The 24,448-nt window shown below is 42.7% G+C and overlaps 1 protein-coding gene and 1 long non-coding RNA gene across 5 annotated transcripts in view; one reads left to right on the top strand and one right to left on the bottom strand.

The window, feature by feature from the left end:
• The window catches only part of NF2 (NF2, moesin-ezrin-radixin like (MERLIN) tumor suppressor), a 72,611-nt gene that overhangs the window by 34,008 nt on the left and 14,155 nt on the right, over window positions 1–24,448 (bottom strand). For all 4 annotated transcript variants that reach the window (XM_045534422.1, XM_045534423.1, XM_045534421.1 and 1 more), the window contains exons 2-6: window positions 15,414–15,539; window positions 12,841–12,963; window positions 10,845–10,928; window positions 1,813–1,881; window positions 898–980 (exon numbers count right to left, since the gene is read on the bottom strand). In XM_045534422.1, coding sequence (XP_045390378.1) covers window positions 898–980; window positions 1,813–1,881; window positions 10,845–10,928; window positions 12,841–12,963; window positions 15,414–15,539 — 485 coding nt within the window. The remainder of the gene's footprint in view (window positions 1–897; window positions 981–1,812; window positions 1,882–10,844; window positions 10,929–12,840; window positions 12,964–15,413; window positions 15,540–24,448) is intronic.
• LOC123625819 lies at window positions 801–9,402 on the top strand. The gene is made up of 2 exons (XR_006730660.1): window positions 801–1,303; window positions 9,114–9,402. It is a non-coding gene; the product is annotated as an uncharacterized LOC123625819 (long non-coding RNA).

Raw genomic sequence — 24,448 nt, 5'->3', positions numbered from 1 at the left:
AAGGGAGGAAGGAAGGAAGGAAGGAAGGAAGGAAGGAGAAAATACAGGAGACTGGTTACGCTGTTTCTTCCCCTGGTGTTACGTGGTGTTCTCACTTTGTGACCATTGACCAGGCGGTGTACTCTTGGTCTGCCCACTTATCATTATGTATGCTACACTTCTCTAAAAGTATATAAAAAAAAGCATGGGATAGGAAGCTGATTTGAAGAAAAGAAAACATTTTGAAAGGCTAAAGAAAAGATGATCAATTCCTGAAGTGATCAGGGGAATGCCAACTAGAACATAAGATATAATTTCTCATCTTTTAGATGATAAAAATTAGATTGATAAAAACAAGTGTTGAGAACAGAATGGGAAGGGGAGACACTCTCACGACATTACTGATGGACATGTGCAAATGGTACCGCCTTTTGGGAGAACAATGTGGTGGCACCTGTCAAAACGCAAACTGCTGGCATCCTTGGACCCAGCAGCTCTCCTTCTAAAGAATCTATCCTCAGAACCACTCATACAATTGTATAACGATAGAAGACTATGCACTGCAGAAGTTTCTGTAAAAGTGAAAAACCTGCAGATACTCCAAATGCCAACAATAGGCACATGGCCGCAAAAGCAACAGGATATCCACACAATAGAATTCTTAAAATTAAACTAAATTACCAATGAGTATACCAGGTTTGCACATCCCGACAGGCAGTACACACACCCACTTTATACCGCCAGTAATAGAAAAAGGGCACACACAGAACTAAGACTGACGTTACCCCCAGCTCTCTCTTTTTCTTTTATATACTTTGCTACTGCATTTTGTTTAACAAGCAAATCCCAGTTTTGTAGTTCTTTAAAGAAAAAAAAAAGCCCACAAAGAAACGTAAACCAATGAAGAAGGGGCCTCACCTGGCTCGGCCTCGGTGTTCAGCGTACCAGGCAGTAATTCTCTCCTCCCACATTTCCGGAGTCATTTGATACAGATTTATTACCTACCAAAAAAGAGAGCAAAAATAAAAACCCACACACAAAGTAAGTTCGGGTATTGTTTGCCATTTTTACAATTATGCATCATTTTTACAAAACAGCAAAGCTATTTTTATAGAGCCGCATGCAGGGAGACAGTCCCACGCAGAGGTGGGCATGTAAACAAGACCATTCAATTGGAAAAGCAACTGCAGTATTACTCAGACCTAGGCGCACCCCTCATCTGGCGAGGCCTTTCTTTCCTGTCTTTGCTCTGGGACAAGCTCCACTGCCAGAGACGGTGCTTACTAGCACAGAAGCAGTCAAAGGCCAGGTAAAGGCAGAAGAGGTGAGGAGTAAGCCTTTATTTATTACCCAATGACAGATGAATGAGGACATAAAATTGAAAGGGGCAAATGGGAGGGTGGGCCTGCTTCTGTGGCTAATGAACAAGATGAACAACACCTGGGATTAAAAACCATAATGCCCACCCCTACCACATCTCCTCTACCCACACCTCGCTGCTGCAAACAGTGCAATTCCCCAAGCTCAACACACACTGCTCCACTCTCCCCCCTGGGAATCAGTGACACTCCACCACCTTTAAAGAAAGGACCACGCTGGACAAACATGGCCTATGGGCCATGCTAGTCTTGGAAATGCCAAACAGATTCTGCCAACCTTTGCTTTTTAATATTCTTAACAGAGATTCCATACTCTGTACTCAAAACTTTTTACAAAATATTTATAAAAATCTTCTTGCTATGTACTTCCAATGTTCCTTTAAGTCCTGCAGTTAGATTTCTTTTAGACTGAATATCTGCTGCATCTTCCCAAACAGGGAATTTGATGTCTTACCCTTTTTGGAAGCAATTCCTCTTGGGCCAAAAATCCTCGCTTGTGAACAGAGGGGTCGTAGTCACCATACTGGAGGGAGAAGAAAGGGAGAGCGGGCGATTTAGATTCTAGAGACAACTGCCATTCTGAACAGGGCTGGATTCCGTCTCATTCCCTCCCAGCTCCAGGGAGCAATTCAATTCCGATGACAAGTCAAGATTTCAACCTTGCTAGTTTGTTATCCTTGAATGAAAATACAAAGCTGATTATATCTATGAACAGAGTTGCATAATCCTTTAAGGGATGGATGGGTGATGTGCTAATAAGAATGGATATTTGTATGGAAATATGGTCATGTTTTCTAACCCTCAAAGAAAGCAGCCACTTCCAAAACAGGAGCTTTTGAATTGAAACAACAAAACACAACTGTGAAAGTTGCGATTAGCAATGTGTGATAAGAGTCTTACCTACAAATGCTTCTAAGTGGCTGATAATTGGAACCAATTGCTAGGGGGAGTTGGAAATAATGCAAGCAATATTTTTAATAACTTTCACTCAAGGCTCTGAAAAATACCGTGGAAAAAATCTGGTGTCAAAACTGTCATCCCTATTGTACAGACAGAGCAAGAGTAAAAGGTTAATTGATTTCCCTAAAGCTACAGAGAAGTCACTAGTAGGGTCAGAAATTGGCCCTGCATTTTAATTTATTCCTCCAGGAAAAATGACTTGGACATTTCTTCTCTGATTAAAAAAAAAAACAAAAAAAAAACTCCTTTCTTTCCTAGAAAACTTGAGTCTGACCAGGAAATAATAAAAAACTAAAGCACGTTTAAAAAGAAACTAACCGTGAAACATACAGTAGAATATAAAATCAAAGCCTGTCTCTTATCAATTGGCATTCAGTAGCTCTTCTTTTTATAAAAAGAAACTGCACTTTAGTATAATCTTCTATAAACATTTATCCTTTTAGCCACCAACATTGGAAAAACAAAGAAAGGTCAGCCACAAGGCTGCTGATTCTATATTGGGTCAAGACATTTTGACCACCCTTTCATGCCCAAAGAGCCTCGAGTTAGACTTCTGGTATAATCTCCAAATGAAGATCATCCACCAGGCCGGGCATGGTGGCTCACACCTATAATCCTAGCACTCTAAGAGGCCGAGGCAGGAGGATTGCTTGAGCTCAGGAGTTCGAGACCAGCCTGAGCAAGAGCGAGACTCTGTCTACTAAAAATAGAAAGAAATTAGCAGGCCAACTAAAAATATATATAGAAAAAATTAGCCGGCCATGGTGGCGCATGCCTGTAGTCCCAGCTACTCGGGAGGCTGAGGCAGGAGGATTGCTCGAGCCCAGGAGTTTGAGGTTGCTGTGAGCTAGGATGACGCCACAACACTCTAGCCCGGGCAACAGAGTGAGACTCTGTCTCAAAAAAAAAAAAAAAAAAAAAAAACAAAGAAAGAAAAAGAAAATCGTCCACCAAACACAGACTCAGGATTGAAAGGAAATGTTCATCATCAACTTCAAATCATGCCTCATTCCCATATCACCCTGATTGTAAAAGCCTCATGAATTAATATTTATTTTGAATCTCATCATTATTTTGCAAGTAGCAGAATTGTATTGCATTATTTTTTGAGTGTTAAAGGAATAAATCTGTCAAATTTAAACATTTTAAATATGATATATTTTTGTAACCCTGTTTAGGCATTTCTTCATTGTAAAAGAATGAAAGGACCCCAGTTTCTCTCTACTTCTGGAAGGCCTGGAGATGTAGCTTTAATGGTACCCCCTCGGGAGGCAGCTGCAGCATGAACACAGGAGCCTGGCTCTGCAGGCTGCTTAAGGTCCCGTCCCACCTCTTGCGCTTAATATAATAGCTATGTGACCTTGGAAATTTTTGTGTCTCAGTTTTCTCATCTGTAAGACAGGAATAATAACAGTATTTATCTTGCAGGACCCTTGTAGGGATAAAATGAAATAATGCCCAAACAGTTTTATTTTTTATTTCCTAACCCCCAAGATAATGGTATCACATAGTTTTCAAAACTATGCTTGACACATACAACCTGCTGCCAAAAGATCTCAGGTCTCTTCCAAGTCTGTTTTCTTATTTGTCATGTGAAGGAACTGGCCTTAGAGGATCTTGAAAAGGGGGGTCTGGAGTACCCCTCCGAAGTCTCGAGTAAGGCACCCTCTCTCTAAACCTCAGCTGCCTCATCTGTATGGCGAAGGTCATAACAGCATCTGCCTCATAGGGGGTGATGACAATAGTCAGACAATCCTGGTAAGCATTTAGCACAGTGTCTGACTCACGGTCAAAGTGAGGTATCATTATTACTGTCATCCTCTGCATTATTTATAACACTGGTTGCTGTTTGCCTCCCCAGTTTTTGAAGGGGTAAGATGCTAAAGAAAGCACTGTTAGTTGTATTTGCAAACCTCTCAATAATGCTGACCAAACTTTAATGCACAAGTAAGCAGATATGCAAAGTTAAAGTTGTAAATTCAAGTTCCAAAGGCTTGCAAGATTAACCATCACTATTATTATACTGAGCTCTCAGCTACTCCACTGATCAAATACATTACATCTGAGTGATGCAGAGGTGGTGAAGACCCTGCTGAAAGAACTTCTCCACTGGACTAACTCCACTTCTGACATTAAAGCCACCTTGATGTACGTGTCTGCTCTTAAAATGCCTCTTAAAAAAACAAAGGAAGAAAAAAAAAATCCTTAAGTTGTGGCAGTTGGTGACTATAAAAGATACTACTCCAGAGATAGAGATGGCTGTTCCTTATCCTTTTATGTAAGTGAAGCATTCTGATAATATAACCGGGGTGAATTTAATGTGAAGCTAAGGAAGCTTGGATTTCAGGTCTCTGCACCTGCATGGGCCTGCACCTAATTTTATATTCATAATTTGGGGTTTCTTTTGTTTGTTTTTTGTTTTTTTGAGACAGAGTCTCGCTCTTTTGCCCTGGCTAGAGTGCCATGGCGTCAGCCTAGCTCACAGCAACCTCAAACTCCCGGACTTAAGCAATCTTTCTGCATCAGCCTCCCGAGTAGCTGGGACTACAGGCATATGCCACCGTGCCCAGCTAATTTTTTTTCTATATATATTTTTAGCTGTCCAGATCATTTTTTTCTATTTTTAGTAGAGACGAGGGTCTTGCTCTTGCTCAGGTTGGTCTCGAACACCTGAGCTCAAATAATCTGCCCGCCTCGGCCTCCCAGAGTGCTAGGATTACAGGCGTGAGCCACCTCACCTGGCCCATAATTTGGTATTCTTGCATCGAAGAGATTCCCCTAAATTATATAAACTTCAGGCCCCAGAAAACCTGGATCTACCCCTGATATAAACCAATTGAATTTAAATTCAAGAAAGCAGTTCACCATTTAAAAGACTTGTGGAATCAATTCTTAAGTTGTCTATACATGGGAAATTAGATCAAATGCTCTGAATGAAGTTTCACAAAAACATAAAGATTTGATAATTACAAATATAGAAAAAATAGATCCCTACCACACACTAGTCACTAAATTCCAGATGGACTGAAGACTCAAACTTATAAATGAAAATCCATAAAAACAGCAGAACAAAATATAGATCATAGGTATAACAATGTTTGGTGAAGCCATTCTAAAAATCACTCAAAAGATACAAAGAAAAAGATTGACAAGTCTGATCTGTAAAAACAGACAATACTCATTGTACATGGAACTCCTATAAATCAATTAGAAAAAGATAAGAAACACAGTGGAAAAATGGCAAGTCATAAACAGTTAATTCACAGAGAAAAGAAACAAATGGCCAGTAGATCTATGAAAGGAAGCTTAGCTCCAATGGCAGTGAAGGAAATACAAACTTCAAAAATCTATTTTTCTATTAGATTAGCAAAAATTTAAAAGACTGATAGTTTTCACTGTTAGTGAGGATGTGGAAAAACAGGTATTCTCACACATTGTTGTTAGAAATTAAATTATGACACTTTTGGAGGGCAATTTGGCCATATCTATTTAAATTTTTTTAATTGATAAAATTTACACACTTAAAATTTACCATTTTAAGTGTACAACTCAGTGGTGTTTAGTATATTCAGAATACTGTGCAACCATGACCACTATCAAATTCTGGAACACTTCCATCACCCCAGAAAGAAACCCTGTACCCCCTAGCAGTCACTCCTAATTTCTTCCTTCCCCCATCCCCTGGCAACGACCAAATCTGCTTTCTGTATCTATGGATTTGCCTATTCTGGACATTTCATATACAGGCAAATGGAATCATAATATATGTAGCCTTTTGTATCTGGCCTCCTTCGCTTAGCATTACTTAAATTTTAAATGCTCTTAATCCTTTAACCGAGTTATGCCATTTCTTGGTACCTATCATAGAGAAATATTGTTTATATACGCCCAAAGAAGCATATATAAGGATGTTCACTGCATCTGTTTAAACAATAGAAAAACAATAGGAAAAAAAACCCTAAATTTCCAACAATGAAGATATATTTAAATTATCTACAAATCCCTCCTTTCTATGAAATACAGTTCAGCAGTTTAAAAAAATAAGGTGGATCTATGTTTTGATAGTTTTAAGTGAAAAGGATGTGTGTGGGGGAGTTCTTCTGAAACAGCCACCTAGACTAGCCGGGGGTGTGTCTCCTCACCTCCCCCAGCCCCTCCCACACCCAGCACTCTACAGAGGTTGGGCCGATTCAGTCTCTCCAGCAAGTAATGAGCACCAACAATGTGGTTATCCAATTTAGTAATCTGCGCCAGGCATGGTGGCTCATGCCTGTAATCTTAGTGCTTTGGGAGGCTGAGGTGGGAGGATCACTTGAGGCCAGGAGTTTGAGACTAGCCTGGGCAACATATCAAGACCCTGTCTCTACAAAAAAAAATTAAAAATTAGCCAGGCATGGTGGCATGTGTGTGTAATCCCAGCTACTCAGGAAGCTAAGGTGGGAGGATCCCTTGACCCCAGGAGTTCATGCCATTGCACTCCAGCCTAGGTGACAGAGCAAGACCCTGTCTCTAAAAAAATAAAATTTTAAAAATTTAAAAAACAATTCAGTAATCCTTGAAAAATTTATGGTTTTGAAATGTTACCTTACTGTGGCTTTCATTTTTCTTTTTCCTGATAACTGGTGAGATCAAACATCTTTTTGTATTTACTGACCATTCTCATTTTCTCTTCTATAAAGTGCCTCTGTGTCCATTTTTCTACTATTTGTCTTTTTCTTATAAGCGTAAGATTTTTTGCATTTAGGTACACATCTTTTGTCAATTCTATGCAATTTGACTTCTAGAAAGCTACCTTAAGGGGAAAAAGCTTTTGCACAAGTACACAAAGAATCATACAAAAGGATTTTCAGTCAAGCACTGTTTATAATAGGGAAAAAGGGAAAACAAGTTACCTCTCTCTCAGAAGGGGGATGGGTAAACTAGGTTTATTTATCAGTGGCTACCACAGAGCAGTTAAAATCAATGAGCTACATCTACTCATACAACATGGACACATCTCAAAACAGATGTTGAGTGGGAAAAAAAAAAAATCAACATGTAATAGGCCATGCCAAAAAAAAAGATATGCAGAGTATAGCACTATTTACCTTTTATACTATTTAACTTTTACCTCCTGGATATTTTTAAGTCAGATGGCTCCTATCCAACCAATCACTACCTGAGATGTGAACCTAACATTCTCTTGCCAGGATGACTATCACAGTCTTCTGATGGGTCTTCCTGTTTCCCAACTTGTCTCACTCCAATCTGTCCTTCACACAGCCACCAACAGCTCTGTTTAAAATATAAACCCTTCACTGGCCCTGCATCACCCACAGAATAAAGTTAAGACCTTTTATGATCTGATCCCCTGCAGACCTCTCCAGCCTCAACTCTTGCCACTCTCTACCTATACTTTATATGAACTCAAGTTCTTAACTTCATTGTATTTTGACACTCTGTCCTGATTTGCATTAAAGAATACTAAGAAATACTAAGTCTCCCCTCCCACCATTCTTTTCCCTCTTCTAAACCCTGGGAGTCTGCAGGGAGCACAGCAAGATTTATAAATTACATACCATTCCCTCCCAAAGTCATTTTTAATAAGAACACATTTCAAACACCAAATGGTCAATATAAAATCCAACAGGTGGCTTAAACATTGCAAGATGGTTTAGTGTGTCATGTGACTGGACCAAAAAAACCCTGCCTACACTTCTGATTCAAGTATGACTCAAATTCCAACCAAGAAATATGGTTCTTGTTAACTGAACCATGTGATTAGTATTTGTATTTATACTTTGAGGGTAATTGTTTCTTTATGCTTTGGAATTAACTGTGTCTATATCATTCGAACAGCTGAAATACCGTAATGAATATATTTGTGCATAATTACATTCCATGTGTTAATGAGCTCAATTAGCTTTCCCCTCCATACTTCTAACGTTCCTTTCTGTTTCAGAAGGGTTGTAGAAGAAAACAAGCTGAATATAATGGTAGGAACCAGTATGGCTTACTGAAAAGCTTGGACTAATGTGATCCTACAAATCAAACTGGAATTTAGTGAAAGGCAGTGCGTGTTACCTACAGACCTCCCTCGTGCTAGACGCCAGGGGCGACAGCAAGAGGCAACAGCAATGTGCCACCATAGGCAGCCTAGACACCAGGGTCCAGGTCCACCCTGGCTCCACTCTCTCATTCCATCCTGCTTCAAATCCTCTCCATCAAGAAGTGGACTACAAACTCCATAAAAGTAGAATTAACATGAAAGTATTATGACTTTGGACAAATCACTAATCCTTTCCAACCCTTAAATTCCTCAGCAGCAAGACAGGCAAAATACTGTCAAGTCTTGTCTTCCAGAAAACACCACACTTTGTAAGCTGCTTGGTTGAAAAAAAAAAGAAAGAAAGAAAGAAAACACTACACCGAGCAACACACAAAATATTCATGTTATAAAATTCCATGTAAAACTGGAAAACACTATGGGCATGCAAGATCTTATTAACAGCATAATCAGAGATCTCCTTTTAATGTTAACCAACAGTCACAGAAACTGCACGCATGTTATATAGTAAGCCTCGGTTTCCAGAATGCAGACTTTAAGCCATAGATTACCTTTATTTGTAAGATCCTTAAAATTTACACCGGAAAAAATAGTTAGAACATCCTCCCCCGTATGAACCACATATGTTGTCTGTGAATCACTTTCATCTCCAAATTAGTAGGATCCAAATTAGCAGGGCTTTCCTACAGTGAAATCTGTTTAAGCAAACATCTGCTGGCTCCTTGAAAAGTGATTTTTTTTTCCCACAGGTGGCCTTTGAATTTGCGGCCCAAAATCTATGGAAAGAAAATGTAGCCTTTGAGACGGAAGCCCTTCAAAGAGAGGTAGTGTCCTTGAGAGCCTGGGGCTCCTCTCAGCCGGGAAGAGGGCAAGAGAAAAGGAACTCAACTCCTGGCCAGGAAGTGCTCGGATTTAATGAAAATGACAATGACTGCTTCATCACTGTCAGGCTGATACTGATTGAAAGGACACATTTTTCCTGTTACTAATATTCTGGATCAAAGCATAAAAGGCAGCATATGTTTTAGTTGAATTAAAGCCCATTTTCTGTTTTCTCAATTTCTCATTTTTCAGGGAAGTGGAATAGGGAAGGCACAAAATGCTCTTCCAAAGCCATGAATTCTGCCCTTAGCTTTACCCAAGATTGCCCAAATGACCTTGGGCAAATTGCTAAGGGAAATACTTGCTTTAATGCCCACATCTATGATGGAGTCAATAACTCCTGCCCCCAAGCCTGGTAAATACTCAGCAAATATTAGACGAGTCATCAAAGGATTAAACTGACTTTGGTGTTTCCATTGGTCTAACCAGCATGTACCACCTTTTTTTGCACCCTCCCCCCCAAATGATAAGCCAGTTACTGCCTGGCTTTGATCTGAAACTGTATTGAGCTACCTCAGAAAGTGAGCTAAGAAGAGTATATTATTAATTATTCTACTATTATAGAGAAATGGCTTTATGGGCACCTGTAATTAAAAAGGAAAATAACTGAAAAGGTTATGCTTTAAAATCATGACATTAATGGAGGTGTCCCAATTCTGGGGACATCCTCCTATGCTTCAGTGAAAGGCAAGAAGCAGAGAGGCAAAAGAAGGTGCTATACGATTGAAGTGGGAAATCTGAGAGACATGAAGCACCCTGGGCTGACCCTCTAATTGGTCTTATAAATAAAGGTCTGAGGCCAAGCGCAGTGGCTCAACCCTGTAGTTCTAGCACTTTGGGAGGCTGAGGCAGGAGGATCGCTTGAGCCCAGGAGTTTGAGGTTGCAACAAGCTATGATGACACAACTGCACTCTAGCCCTGGCAACAGAGCAAAACCCTGTCTCAAAAAAAATATATATATATATATATGTATGTATACACATAGTCTGCAGTGAAAATGAATGATTTTCATTCAGCTAAACAGGTAGCTCAACTGGGCTCAGCAGGCCACAGCACCTGCAGTCTGCAGCGCCCAGCCACGTGCATAGCTCACACACCCATGGGGCGGAGGGCGGATGGAGCAAGGCATTCTCCGAGGGTGTGGTGTAGTCCCCACACACAGGGCAGCCGGTTCTCAGAAGACGGGTCTGAAGTGAGGCCCTTCCGACCTAAGGCCATGTTTGGCCAAAATTGGAGCCCATAAATTCATTTTTCCTGGTTAATAAAAAGAGGAGGTTGATCCAGTGAATGTAATGAACCATATGTGCATAATGAGATTACACAGAAAATTCATCTTTCTGAATGAATCCACTTGGACTGAATTCTAATTCATTAGAATGACACATATCATTTGTATGCGCGTGTGCGCACACAACACATGATTATACAGACGCTGGGACAGCGACAGTGGTTCTCCCATGTCCCCAAGTCCCATAACATCTCACTTTCTGGGGCAAGTCTCCCTGAAGTCCAGAAAATCCAAAGCAAGAGCAGACAGGAGTGATCTTTTGACCTGAGTTTATGCCCGGGAAGAACACATCTTTCTTCTTTGCGCCTACCTTGGCCTGGACGGCGTACGAAGCCAGGAGCACCGAAGCCTCGGGAGGGCAGTAGATCTTTTCATCTAAAATCTGCTTCTTTACCTGAAAGGCAACAAGGGAGCTAAGACACCATGTGCACAGAAGGGAGCCGTGCAGGCTGGTCACAGCAGATGGCTGCAGGGTGTTCTAACAAGGGCTGCCAAAGCAGCCTGGTAATGATTTTCTGACAAAGGGTACAGTTTTGTTTTTGTTTTTGTTTTTACTGATGCAAATAGGTTGAGAGGTCAGTTGCTGAGAAGTTATTGGTAAGATGGCTACATATAAAAACCTCTTACCTCTTCTTGTCATGGTCAACGCTGAAAGGTAAAAACAATCTCTGTAGTTACAACAGAGACAGCCATCTGGGCTGTGCCAGACAACTGTGAATGCGAGAGGTGTTAGGAGTGGCTCTGGGGGTGACTGCAGCCTCGGCCCCTGCTGAGCACACGCAGCACTAGAGGAAATGGATCTACTTTTAAGTCTTAACACAAGACAAAAGTCACCGAGGCCACTGAGTTATGACTGCAGGAAAAAAACCAGCACTCTCAATGTGCTGCTCTAAGGAAAAAAGAAGCCATAAAATGTGATCGATTCAACTTTTAAGTACACGTGAGGTCCAGGAAATATAATTCTTGAACCATAATGTTGAATTAACATATTTCATGGCACTTAATTTCTGAGAACGATGCAGCCTGTGATGTCCCAGACACAGGCGAGAGAGCCGCATGAAGTGGGGACAAACTGAAATAAACACAACAGGAAAGCCAGCTCTCTCTTCACAGATGTCAACAGCCACCAGATTCATAAAAGTAGTAAATTTTGTCTTGCTCAGTCATAAAAACACCCTAACATTTCAGTATGAAGGGAAATCAAGCCAAAGTCACATGAGGGATAGACGCAGCTTCTAAGAGCTTACCAGAAAGCCATTTTGTATAACGCTAGGACGTTCTGGGACCTAGGACATCTTTATGTGGTTTCACTCAAACATAAAAATTCTTCTCAGGTTTTAAAACTGACTTTACCTTCTTAGACAGAAAATGAAACCTGAGATGTTTCTCAAGGAGTGCAACTTTCTAATCCCCTGGTCTCTTTTCAAAGGGGAAAAAAAAAAAAGCCATGCTACAGAAAAACTGAAAGGTCTTCCTTTTGACCGGAAAATGCTGGAAAGAAATTTGCCATCTCCTATATGTATACGTATGTGTATGCAAATACTGTATCCACCTCTGGGAAATCACGTAATTAGCACCCCTGCTGCCATCTTGTACGTTACTGATAGTGGATACTGGACACACAAGCACACAAGCAAAACTGACAAGGTTTTCATCCTCAGTCCCCCTCCCTGTGCCCCTAGATGGTCAACCTGTAATTATGAATCTCCTAATTTCTTCAATTTGGTGGAACAATTACTTATGGAATGCCTACTGTGCACTCAATGAGCCTTGCCTTTAAGGGGCGTACAGTGTAATGAGGGAGTGAGGGAGGTATAAGACAATTACAGACACAGAGTAGCATGAAGCATGATGTCTGAAATAGCACATGCTCAGGATAAACCAAGTGTCACTGGAGTTCTGAAGTTCTGTCTTAATAAGAACAGATTTCGAATTTTTGAAAGAACTACTGCTTTATAAGATTCTCTTTAGCCTTCCTTTGCAACTACTGAGTACTTTTAAGTTAGCTAGAAGAAAACGGGATCTATCTTCAAGACGGTTTTAAATTAGATAGCCACTTGTATCCATTATTAACCACTCACACCTCTGCAATTCCATCTGACACCAATTCTCATCGCTCAAGAATAGTTCTGTTCTGAAGATTGTTTTCCATCACACAACCAAAGGGGCTGACTTGTCAGAGGCAGAACATTTTTGCAATGTGAAGGTGTTTGTGGTCAACTCCAAGGGGTTGTTAACCTAGGTTGATTCTGCAACCAGCTTGGGCAGGGTCTCTCAAAATTTGGGGGTAGCATGGACTGGTGTACCTGCAAGAAGAATAAATGTTGTGTGATCTCCTGAACCAGCTCCTCTTCAGCATTCTCAGGATAAAATTTGGCCAGGAAGTGAAAGGTGACTGGTTCTTCCTTTGAAACATCATGATCCAGCACCTGCAGAATTGCAGGATGAAAGACAAACACACGATATTGGCACCTCTTCCCACTGTGCGACCATCAAAGAAACCTTTTATACGGAGTGCATAAAATGTTTTGCCTGCGAAATTCATCACATTTCGCAAACGTTGTGATTCTACAGTTTTAAGCATTCACAAAGCCGCGTTTCTGAACCAAATTAATCAATATCCTCAAGGGGCGAGTACATCTAAGATTAAGGCACAAATGTTCTCGAGGCCACAGAAATAGTTAAAGACTAGAAATTTATCACTCAAAGGTCTTAGGCACTGTCCTTTATGGTAGGCTGAAGGGTTTTTAATTTTCTGGAGTAGTGGAAACTTCCTTTATTCTTTTTCTCTCAGTGCCCACCTCTAACATTTAGGTGCATGTTAGGATAAAGCTTAGAGATAATGAACTAGATCTCTGTGAAATCATCTGAACATTAACTGAGCAATAGAAGTGAAACATGTCCTCCATGGCAACACTTTGTTTCAAGGAACATCCAGAGATGCCCTAAAATGCTTGAAGCACAGTCAGTAAACCACTGCCTTTAATCACCTAACAATTCCATCCACTCCCTGAAAACCTTGAATCATCTGTTCTCCAGAATGAATTTCATTTCAGGACATAAACATGCCATGTGACATGCCACCAGGCTCCATTAACACATGTCATAATGTATTTCCTTTGAGCAGCAGGTTCCATGGCTCCTGATGCCCCCCAATCTAATATCCATTTGGCCAACACTCAAGTATGATTTAAAATTCACTTTGCTGATGATCATAAAAAACATACAGAAAGTTTTAGTGTCTTAGACACACAATTCTCCATGCTCCTGCTCCAATTCCAGGTGGCAGTGCCCAGGAGATTCAAAATAAACCTGATTTAGGACACCCTCTCGGATGCTGGTACCCAGCAGTACTTTGATGTGCATGATCATGAGCATTGGGAATTACCACTTGAAACTTACAACCAGCAGGGATTCCAACGTGAAGATTTAGATTACTGTGTACAGATGTGAACACAATTTGAACACTTAAACTTCGAGTTAAACTGGTAAATGTGGCTGGGCACAGTGGCTCATGCCTGTACTCTTAGCACTTTGGGAGGCCGAGATGGGAGAGGATCACTTAAGCCCAGGAGTTCAAGGCTACAGTGAGCACAGTGAGCTATCACTGCACCACTGCACTCCAGCCTGGGTGACAAAGCAAAACTGTCTTTTTTTTTCTTTTTGAGACAGAGTCTCACTCTATTGCCCTGGGTAGATTGCAGTGACGTCACTGTAACTCACTGCAGCCTCAAACTCCTGGGTTCAAGTGATCCTCCTGCCTCAGCCTCCCAAGTAGCTGGGACTACAGCTGCATGCCACCACGCCCAGCTGACTTTTCTATTTTTAGTAGAGACAGGGTCTTACTCTTGCTCAGGCTAGTCTCGAACTCCTGAGCTCAAACAATCTTCCCGTCTTGGCCTCCCAGAGTGCTAGGATTACAAGTGTGAACCACTGAGCCTGGCCAAGACTCTGTCTCTTAAAAACAAAACAAAACAAAAAACTTTGCCTTCTCATGCACATTTAAAATTAAAAAAAAAAAAAAAAAACTAGTAAAAGACAAGAGGCTTTCAGCTTTCAATGTTTATCGTGCCATGTATTAGACAATAACTTCAATTACAGGTGGTACCATTTGGGGTAAGAATTGACTTCTTCGAGATTCAAGTGTCTTTTAGGAGTTACTGATGAAAGCCTATGGCCCTGCTCCCCAACTGTCTTTATGGTTAGGTAGGCAGCAAAGTAGGTAAGTGTGTCTTTGTGTGAATACATAAAACCATGCAGAGGGCAGTCCCCTTAGGCAATATCCATTTCCAAGCCGTGTTAAAAGTGCTAGGAGCCCAGGCTTGGCCACCATGCCTCAGAAGCCCCAGACAATCCCAAGGACAAAATGGACATTGTTCCTTCACCACAGGACCAGGCACTCTTTATGCCTTAGATTGCATTAATGATTAATTCAAGTCAGGCCGTGGTGTTTCTCAAAAAGACTTTCAAAGATTCCCTAAAGAACATGAGCCCCTAGAGAATCTTTCAAAGACATAAATTATTTTTTTAAGTATAAAAAAGATAATGGTAATTTTTATCCATAAAGCCTGAGTAGTGGTTCAGTAAACGCAAGGGCATAAAGCCAGAAGCAATCAGGTTGGTGACAATGGGTAAAGGAGCCAGGGCCAGTAACAGTTCCATCCTGGTAAATCCTGCTTGCCTAGGAGAGCCCATGCAGAGTAGGAAACTGGTAGCATCTCCAGGACCTGCTTTCTGCACGACTTAATTCAGGAATTGCCCCCTTCTCTACCATGTAGCTGTAATGCCCTGATGAATGGCAAGTAAGTTAGGTGCCTGCTTAGGAAAGAACCAGAAAACACACAGCAGCCCCACTGGTTTCACAGGGTTCCAGTCCGACCTTCTTGTCCATCTTGAGCCAAGCCACGGTGTCTTTGATTGTGTACTGTAGTCCAAAGAACCAGGTTTCCCGGAGCCCCAGTGTCCGGCACACCAAATCAAATAGGTCCTTCCCTTTCCACTTCATCTGCAATAGAACAAACCAACAGGGAAGGACACTGTGAGCAAAAATCATAATCTGCTCCCACAAAAACAAACCTTTATTCTGCAGTCCCTGCTCTCAGATTCCCAAATGTATGGATGACACCAAGACGGCTGATGAGCACTGAGTCCCTAAATAATTTTAAAGCTTCCTACACAAACCCACGAGTGGGAAAATACCAATTAGAGCTTAATGGCTTAATCACTGCAAAGCATACACAATACCTCCCTTGGACAGTTCCTCACCGATCTTAATATCCCCAAAGCTGCTAATTTAGGCAAGCTGGTAAACAGGCAACCTCATTTAGGAGAGTCTAGCCTCTCGAGCTAACCCAGGGAGATGGCTAGCTTCTAGGGACATTAATTTCCTTGACATTTTGGTGATCTTTTTTAAAATCATGGTTCTGTCCTTCGATAAAAGGCTAGTGTTTTGTATTTTTTTTTTAATTTAAAGACTGGTTTCTATAAACATCAATAAATAAAGACTGGTTTTACTAGAAGTTTTTTAAATATAGGGGAGAAGTTGTAATCAAAGTCATAAATCATGGAGAAAAAGAACCATAAGAACCCAGACAGTCCAATCACAGGTCCCTCCTACCACAGTGTTTAACTGAGGCCAAAGGGGAGGCAACTCGCTCACAATCACACAGAGCAATTTCAAACTCTCGGTATCTAAATCCAAGTGATGAATAGACACCAGGATACTGTAGTGTGTTTATCTTACAGCCTCATTTTCAAAAGCACCTGAAGCAATGGCTGCTAAACTCTCCTCCGCTATTCAATCTGGTAGCTGGAAAAGCAAGTTCAACATCTCATAGGGGAAGAGAATGCCTGGCAGCTTGGTAAACGATGCCACCTAGTGGCTTTCAAGCTAAATCACCCAGGATGTTCCCATGCTGCCCAACCACTTAGAGCCCAACTGCCCCCCTCCCGGCCCCAACCACTGCCAAGTATCACATGGACATTCACATACACACCCAAGTGTGGCTGTGATCATTAGAGACACATTACAGAAATGGGGATCTGATAAGGGTAGTTGTTGGATTCAAATACAAGGTTGCCAGACACGGGAAGAATGAGACCACTCGGCTGCAGAGGCATCTGTCCTTCTGCCCACATTAGAAATCTCCACCCAAAGTCCCAGCACACTGAAGATGTATAATGAAAAGGGTTTAGAGACTTGTTATAAATGCAAGAAGGGAAAAGTAAGTTTGACTTCTGATATCTGACTTGCTTTTCCTAAAACCTGATTCTACAGGGGAGCTTTCAAGCAGGCCTTCTGTTTTTAATCCATGTGAATCAACAGTGTGTTCTCTATGAGGTACTCCACAGGAAAGCCCATCCCTTCTCTGTGTTTGCAGTCAAAGTCGAGGAAAGCAAAAACCTAGATGGAAGAACACCAAGACCACAGCAGACAAGTGCATATCAGCTTTTGTCCTTCCCTGGGGCTGTTTCTCCTATCCTTCCTTCAACCTCTGCCCCTGTCCCCTCTCTGGCTATAGTGAGAGCCCTGGAACGCCACACAGATTGAGGTCTGGAGATTATTTTGAGTAGAATAAAATGAAATGATGAGTTTTATCTTAAAAAGATGATCTCCTTCTCCCTTTTCTAAGGCTGAACAATGGGCACACCCATTTCCCAGCCTGACAATAGGACAAAGGGTTTTTAAATTCACGGCAGGTTTTAATTCCTACAGGCAGACTTCACTGAAGAAATGTTATTTTGGAAAACTAGAATCTTCAGGATGCTGATTATCCTCTTGTCTCTATTTTAAGCCAGCACATAGTATATAAATTATAAATGACTACCTTGCTACACGATAATGTAACACTAAAAAACAGGCATTAACTTGGAAAAGTTAAACACCCAAGGGCCAAGAAGATCAAGGTAATGATTCCCAATCTGCCGTAACTCATGGCCACGGCCAGGCCAGACTTTGGCAAGAAAGGGCTGTCTGCAAGTGGGATGTGCAGTGCATTGAAACAAAAGCTGCCAAGGGAATGATGAGTGAATTTCCCGACTTAGGAGTTTAAATCCGCCAACATGATATTGTATTAATGCACTTTTCCTGTATTCCCTTCTACTGCATGCAAAACTATCTCTGTTGAATGCAAAAAATGCCTTTGTCCCAGTGGAGACAAAGTGAGAAGTGAATAAATTTTCACATCAATTTAGAATACCCTACCTTAGATTTTTAACTTTGACACAAAGAATCAAGGCCAGAAGTGGTGGCTCATGCCTATAATCCCAGTACTTCGGGGGGCTGAGACAGGCAGATGGCTTCAAGACCAGCCTGAGCAACATAGTGAGACCCTAAAGACAGAACATTTTATCTTATAATGTTAGGGCTTTAAATCAAATAGGTTCAGGACGTCTTTACCTGGTGCCCTCAGGGAGCTTAACTTATCTTGTCTAAAACTGAATTGCTCATCTATTCCCCCCAAATTTGCTGTTTCTCCTGTATGCAGTCTCTCCTTTAGTGGAACCACCTGGTGCTCCAGCCAGACGCGCAGGTGTCCCTCTTGCTTCTTTCTCCTTTGGTTCCCTGTGCAGGCACCAGTTCTGCGACTCTGGCCTCCTTCCCATTTCCCAGGCTGTCTTCTCTCCCTCCCACTGCCCTCCTTATGGCAGGGGCTGGCCTCCTTTCCGCCCTTTTTGCTCCAGGGCTCCTTTCCTTCAACTCATTCCCTACTCTGTTGTCAGAGCACATCTAGAATGCAGGTCTGCAAAGAATGCAAAGACTCCGTGGTTTCTGGCTGAAGCCCGCCTTGGTCCCACATGGAACCCCATTCCCACCATGCCCCCTTCTGAACCCAGGCTGTTTGAACTCTGCCAGATGACTTGCAATTTCCTGTAGAAAGCATGATTTTTTTTTCTGTCTCTTTTTCTTACTTTTGCAGAGACAGGGTCTTGCTATGTTGCCCATTGCCCAGGCTGGACTTGAAATCCTGGGCGTAAGTGATCCTCCCACCTCAGCCTCCCAGGTAGCTAGGACTATAGGCACACATGCACCACCACACTTGGCAAAACCTGGTTTCTTAAACAGACTTATTTCCTTCTCTGCTTCGTCTAACTCTCACTTGTTCTTTAAAGCCTTCTCTGACCTAGGTCCTTGCCTATTACTTCTACAGAAACGTTGCTTCTGCCATTTAGTAGAGTCAGTCAGTGCACGCCACGACACCTGGCTAATTTTTCTATTTTTAGTAGAGACGGGGTCCCACTCTTGCTCAGGCTGGTCTTGAACTCCTGAGCTCAAGCGATCCTCCTACCTTGGCTGCCCAGAGTGCTAGGATTACAGGCATGAGCCACTGCACCTGCCGGATTTCTACTTTTTCACAAAGAGCTGTTGTTGGTCATAGTTGCTCTGGGTGGCTCTCAGGACACTCTGGGGAAGGGAGGTCTTGGGGTATGAACAGGGCCTCCTGGGTGCCGGCAGACTTGCCGGGACACAGCCATGCTTGTCGTCAGTGTTATCACTGCCATCCACTGCACCGTGCTGGTGCTGTGAAGTGACTCATTGTCATCTGAGTGTCTCCCTAGATTGTGGGCACCTCAGAACAAGGGCAACATTCGTCATCTTTCTGCTCCCCGCAGTGCCCAGGCGAGTATGTACACACAAGACACGGCAAACAACGGCTGCCTGAAGGAACTGACGTGACCACTTCAAAAACCCAAGGCTCCAAGACGTAAAGCAAAATCCACCCCCAGGCATCCACGTCTTCCACAAATATTTAGTGAACACACATTGTGTCCAAGCACGGCCCAAGGTGCAGGAGACAAATGGGGAAGAAGACACAAGCCTCCACTCTCACAGGTCTAAGACACGAACCAGCTGGGAACAGATAATCAGCCCACACACAAAAATCAACTCCAGGTGTGGGTTTTCAGCACTACAACACCTTTTTTCTTTGGAGACACAGTCTCACTCTGTTGCCCGGGCTAGAGTGCCCTGGCGTCAGCCTAGCTCACAGCAACTTCAAACTCCTGTGCTCAAGCAATCCTCCTGCCTCAGCCTCCCAAGTAGCTGGGACTACAGGCATGCGCCACCATGCCCAGCTGATTTTTTCTGTATATTTTTAGTTGTCCAGCTAATTTCTTTCTATTTTTAGTAGACACGGGGTCTCACTCTTGCTCAGGCTGGTCTCAAACTCCTGATCTCAAATGATCCGCCCGCCTTGGCCTCCCAGAGTGCTAGGATTACCCGCGTGACCCACGGAGCCCGGGCCACTACAACACTTTTGAGGGCTGTAGGGACCCCTGGAAAGGGACCTCTACCTTGGAGGAGTAGAGAACTGACATCTAAACTGCCTCGTGGTGGGAAAGAGGAGCCAAATGGAGACTGGGCTTGGGGAAGGAGGAGCAAGCAGGGCAGTATGTTCCAGGCAGAGGGAACAGCATATGCCCAGGTCTAGAGGCAAAAAAGAGTTCAGATGTTCCTTATAGGAAATGAGAGTATAGAGTTCAGCTTGACTAGAGCACAGAGCCTGGCAAATACTGCTGCGTTTGCAAAAGGTCCAAAACTACCACCTAAAACCAATTCTGTGTCAACCATCGAACTCCACCTCTTCCATCTGAACCAGAGAACACAGTTATCTGGTGACTATTTTCTCCATTCCCAAGGATGGAATATAACTAGTACCATCCTAGCAACACAGGAGAGAGGTTAAATTGTTACATACAATGGATGCCTAAGGACATTAGGGCTTAATTCTTTCCAGGAACTAGTTTAAAAGGCACAAAGAGGCTGGGAGTAGTGGCTCACACCTGTAATGCTAGCACTTTGGGAGGCTGAGCTGGGAGGATCACTTGAGGCTCGGAGTTTGAGACCAGCCTGAGCATGAGCAAGACCCTGTTTCTACAACAAAATAGAAAAATTATCAAGTGGTGGCACATGCCTGTAGTCCCAGCTGCTCAGGTGGCTGAGGAAGGAGCATTGCTGGAGTCCGGGAGCTGGCAGTTGCAGTGAGCTATGATGACACCACTGCACTCTAGCTGGGGCAACAGAGCAAGACCCTGTCTCAAAAAATAAAAAAGGCATATAGATAAGTAATGGCACCTCCCATCAGTATGAATCTTAGCACTGTCACTATGCGACCTTGGGCAAGTTATTGAACTTTATTGTGTGTTGCAACGGGGATAATAAATAGAACCTGTCTTAGCAGATTGGTCTAAGGATTAAGTGCATTACTACATTTAAAAAAGCCTACGTAAAATAGTGCTTGGCCCACAGTAAATACTCAGTAAGAGGTAGTTATTGTTAATTCTAACCCCACCTCCTCTCCTAGATTCTCAAGTGTTGCTGTTTAAAGCCTCCCAGCCCTGCTTCACACCAAGGATGATGGATGACAGATCAGAAAGGGCACCATCAATTCTCATTGAGCTAACCATACTATCACTCATTTGACAAACCTCTATTGAGCACCCACTACGTCCTAGTCATTGTGTTCAGCACAGGAAATAAATGATGAATTGAGGACAAGACACTGTCCCTGTTCATGTTTGACAGGGAAGACAGGTAAATGGATCACAAAAACACAACCTGGTACGTGCTAACAGAACACGGTGCTGTGGGAATGCAACTGGGGTCTGGGGTTCCGGGGGGTGAGGTCCTTCCGGAGGAGATGCTGTCTGAGCTGGGTGTTGGAAGCCAGGTGGTAGCTGGGATGTGGGGAAGGGGCTGACAATACGGAGGTCACGCCAGCCGGAGGGAACAGCATGTCTGCCGCTTGGTTCCAAGCTGTTGCAAAGTGAAGGAATGTTCTTTGCACTTTTCTAATATCTGACAAACAGCATAATTATCCTATCTGCAGTACTGAATGTTCAATGCAGTACTGAGTGTGCAGCTTCAGCCCGATGCGGGTGACAATTCTGACTCTCCGCGCTGATCAGGAACCAGGTTGTTCCGTCACTGGTTCAGAGCAGTGATGCACCTGGGACAATACCTGCGGGGCTCCAAGAACCTAGGAAGAGAGGTTCCTGTTTATTTTCTTGTTAAAATATTTCCTTTTCTGACACCTTTCAGGCCCTGTGCTCATACTACTCAAAGGCCTTTTTGTTAGGGCTTATAATTTTTCCTGAACAGGTTGCCAACAGAACAGCTCTTGGTTCTGATTAAATGTTCATTTAAACCCATCACTTTCCACTCAGCTAAAATGTTCAAATTGCTCTACCTCCACCCCAGTTCCCTGCCTCATCGCAGCCTAGTGAAGATGCAAAGGCTAAGAGGCAGACTCTCATTCTGCAGGAGGAAAAAGAGAGCTGGTTTTGGGGGAGAAGAAAGGCAGGAAGGAGCACAGATCTGGACCCTGCTGCGTGGAAGCTCCCCCTCCGCAGCCTCGTCCTCAAGGTGCCCTTCAAACAGAGGGGCTAACGTCTGGAAGTACGATGCTTCTTGCCTCTGTGGCTGTTCTCTCGTTATCTTAACAGGCTGCAGTGCTATTTCATAGATATATACTTGTGCCTGTATCAAAGATAGATGTGTATGAACTTTATAAACAGGACTAAGTGCTGTCAGCTTGTTATTTTTTTTTGGAGGAGCTGAATTTATGAGCTTTACCCAGAGTGAAGTGCTTGTAATTTATCAAACCTAGAATGTTTTAAGTAAATAGCACTAAGCACTTATGATCCGCAGCAGGAATGTAGCTGTAATGCGGCACTTTTCTGTTATAGGAAGCAACTGGCGCCAATAACCTGCAGGACTGATTGGGGTCTATTCACCAGGGAAGCATTACAAATAACATCTACTGACAGCCACCTTACAACCGGCCAGGTTTAGACTCAACCCTGAAACTGCCATTTCTTTTTTGCTTTGGCAAAAAAAGAAACACCACGTTTCTCCCACTGCTTTTTGTGGGCCATGCAGCCATCAACAATGGAATTTGAATCCCTGTACCTGCTGATACCACAGTGCAGGGTGAGTAGGAAACTAGCCACTTGGTGGGAAAAGGTCACAGCTCAAAAAGGACAACTTTCTTGAAGAAAGAGAACTGCAGCCAGGCACAGTGGCATGAGCCATCCCAGCTACTCAGGAGGCTGAGGCGGGAGATCACTTGAGCTCAGGAGTTTGAGGCCAGCCTGGGCAACATAACAAGACCCTATCTTTTTGGTTTTTTGTTTTTTGTTTTTTAAAGACAGGGTCTAGCCCTATTTCCTGGGCTAAAGTACAGTGGTATGATTATAGCTCACTGCAACCTCAAACTCCTGGGCTCAAGCGATCCTCCTGCCTCAGCCTCCTGAGTAGCTGGGACTACAGGCACATACCACCATGCTTGGCCTTGCTCTGACACAAGTCTGTCTCAAAAAAAAAAAAGAACCCATAGAGAAACTTGAGCTTTACAGAGAAGACTCAAATCTGTAAAAAGCTAAGAGAGAAACAGTATTCCATAGAGGAATATTGGAGGGCTAGATTATTAGCCATGCAAGGAATGCTATTTGACTGGCTGGCTACTCCACAGAAGATGAAAGAGAACTGATGAACTCGGCATTGGTTGATCAGGGTTTCTTCTAATTAGCTCACAAGCTGCCCTAGCATTTGCTATAAAAATTGTCAGAAGGTTAGCTCCCTTACAGATAGAGCAACAGAAGCAACAGCACCTCCCCAGGCTCGAGACATGTGCCACGTGTTACCATTACTTCAGAAACAGAAAACCAAGTATGAATATGATCTCCCTCTCAGTGTGTATCCATAACTGACTTTTGCAGTCCTAGGTGGCCTATGAGAACAGATTTACATTATAGAAGACTTGAGAACTTAAACATGCTAATGTACCAGATCCAAACCTAAATACAATTTTTATTTGTCTAGTTTAAAAAAACAGATGCTGGCCGGGTGCAGTAGCTCACATCTATAATCCTAGCACTCTGGGAGGCCGAGGCGGGAGGATTACTCGAGGTCAGGAGTTCAAGACCAGCCTGAGCAAGAGCGAGACCCCGTCTCTACTAAAAATAGAAATTATCTGGCCAACTAAAAATATATAGAGAAAAAATTAGCCAGGCATGGTGGCACATGCCTGTAGTCCCAGCTACTCGGGAGGCTGAGGCATGATTGCTTGAGCACAGGAGTTTGAGGTTGCTGTGAGCTAGGCTGACGCCACGGCACTCTAGCCCAGGCAACAGAGCCAGACTCTGTCTCAAAAAAAAAAAAAAAAAAAACAAACAGATGCCAAATACCTCAACTGGCAAGATAAACACAATGGAAGGATTTATAAAAATAATTTTACTGTGCAGTAAGTGAATAATGAATTCCATTAAAATCTATTCTGATTCATCAAAGAGAACAAAAAAGTTCAGTAATGTGGGTATAAAACTGACACTCCCAACTCAGGGTATGGTATCACCACACCGCAAAAGCAGTTCTTGTGTCTCATGATTAAACCGCAAAACTATCATGCTGTTTCCTTTTACAATTAAAGGATACACCACTCTTTCTCAGCCATTATCTCTCAACATGAGGGAAAAAGGGATCCTCCAAATAGAAACAGGATCATAGCAAAAAAAAAAAAAAAAAGGATTCGTCTCCCCTGCTCTACGAATCCTGAACCCTACACCCCTCATCTAAATTTGGGCAAGACCTTACAAACCTGAAACCTCCTCTTTGCAAAAAATCCCAACTCTAATCTCTTGCCCTGTCAGTTTCTGTCATAATCAACCACAGCAAGTAATTTTCCTTTCCCAGTCCTCCAATCATTGCTGTTATTATGCCAAATCTATTTCAATTATTGGTTTCAAGGCTCTCCACCAATTGCTTCCTCCCTCCTTCAACCAATTACCCTGCCTTGTTAAAACCCAGCCTGTGCCCTCACGAGTCAGCAAACCTGTGTGCTTCCATTTATTCATAACTAGACTTTTCTAAGATCCATTCCTTTATCTCACTGCTGTGCCCCACTGCCATGCACA

The sequence above is a fragment of the Lemur catta genome, chromosome 21 (assembly GCF_020740605.2).
Source record: "Lemur catta isolate mLemCat1 chromosome 21, mLemCat1.pri, whole genome shotgun sequence".
Lineage (NCBI taxonomy): Eukaryota > Metazoa > Chordata > Mammalia > Primates > Lemuridae > Lemur > Lemur catta.
This window is presented reverse-complemented; position numbering and strand designations above follow the sequence as displayed.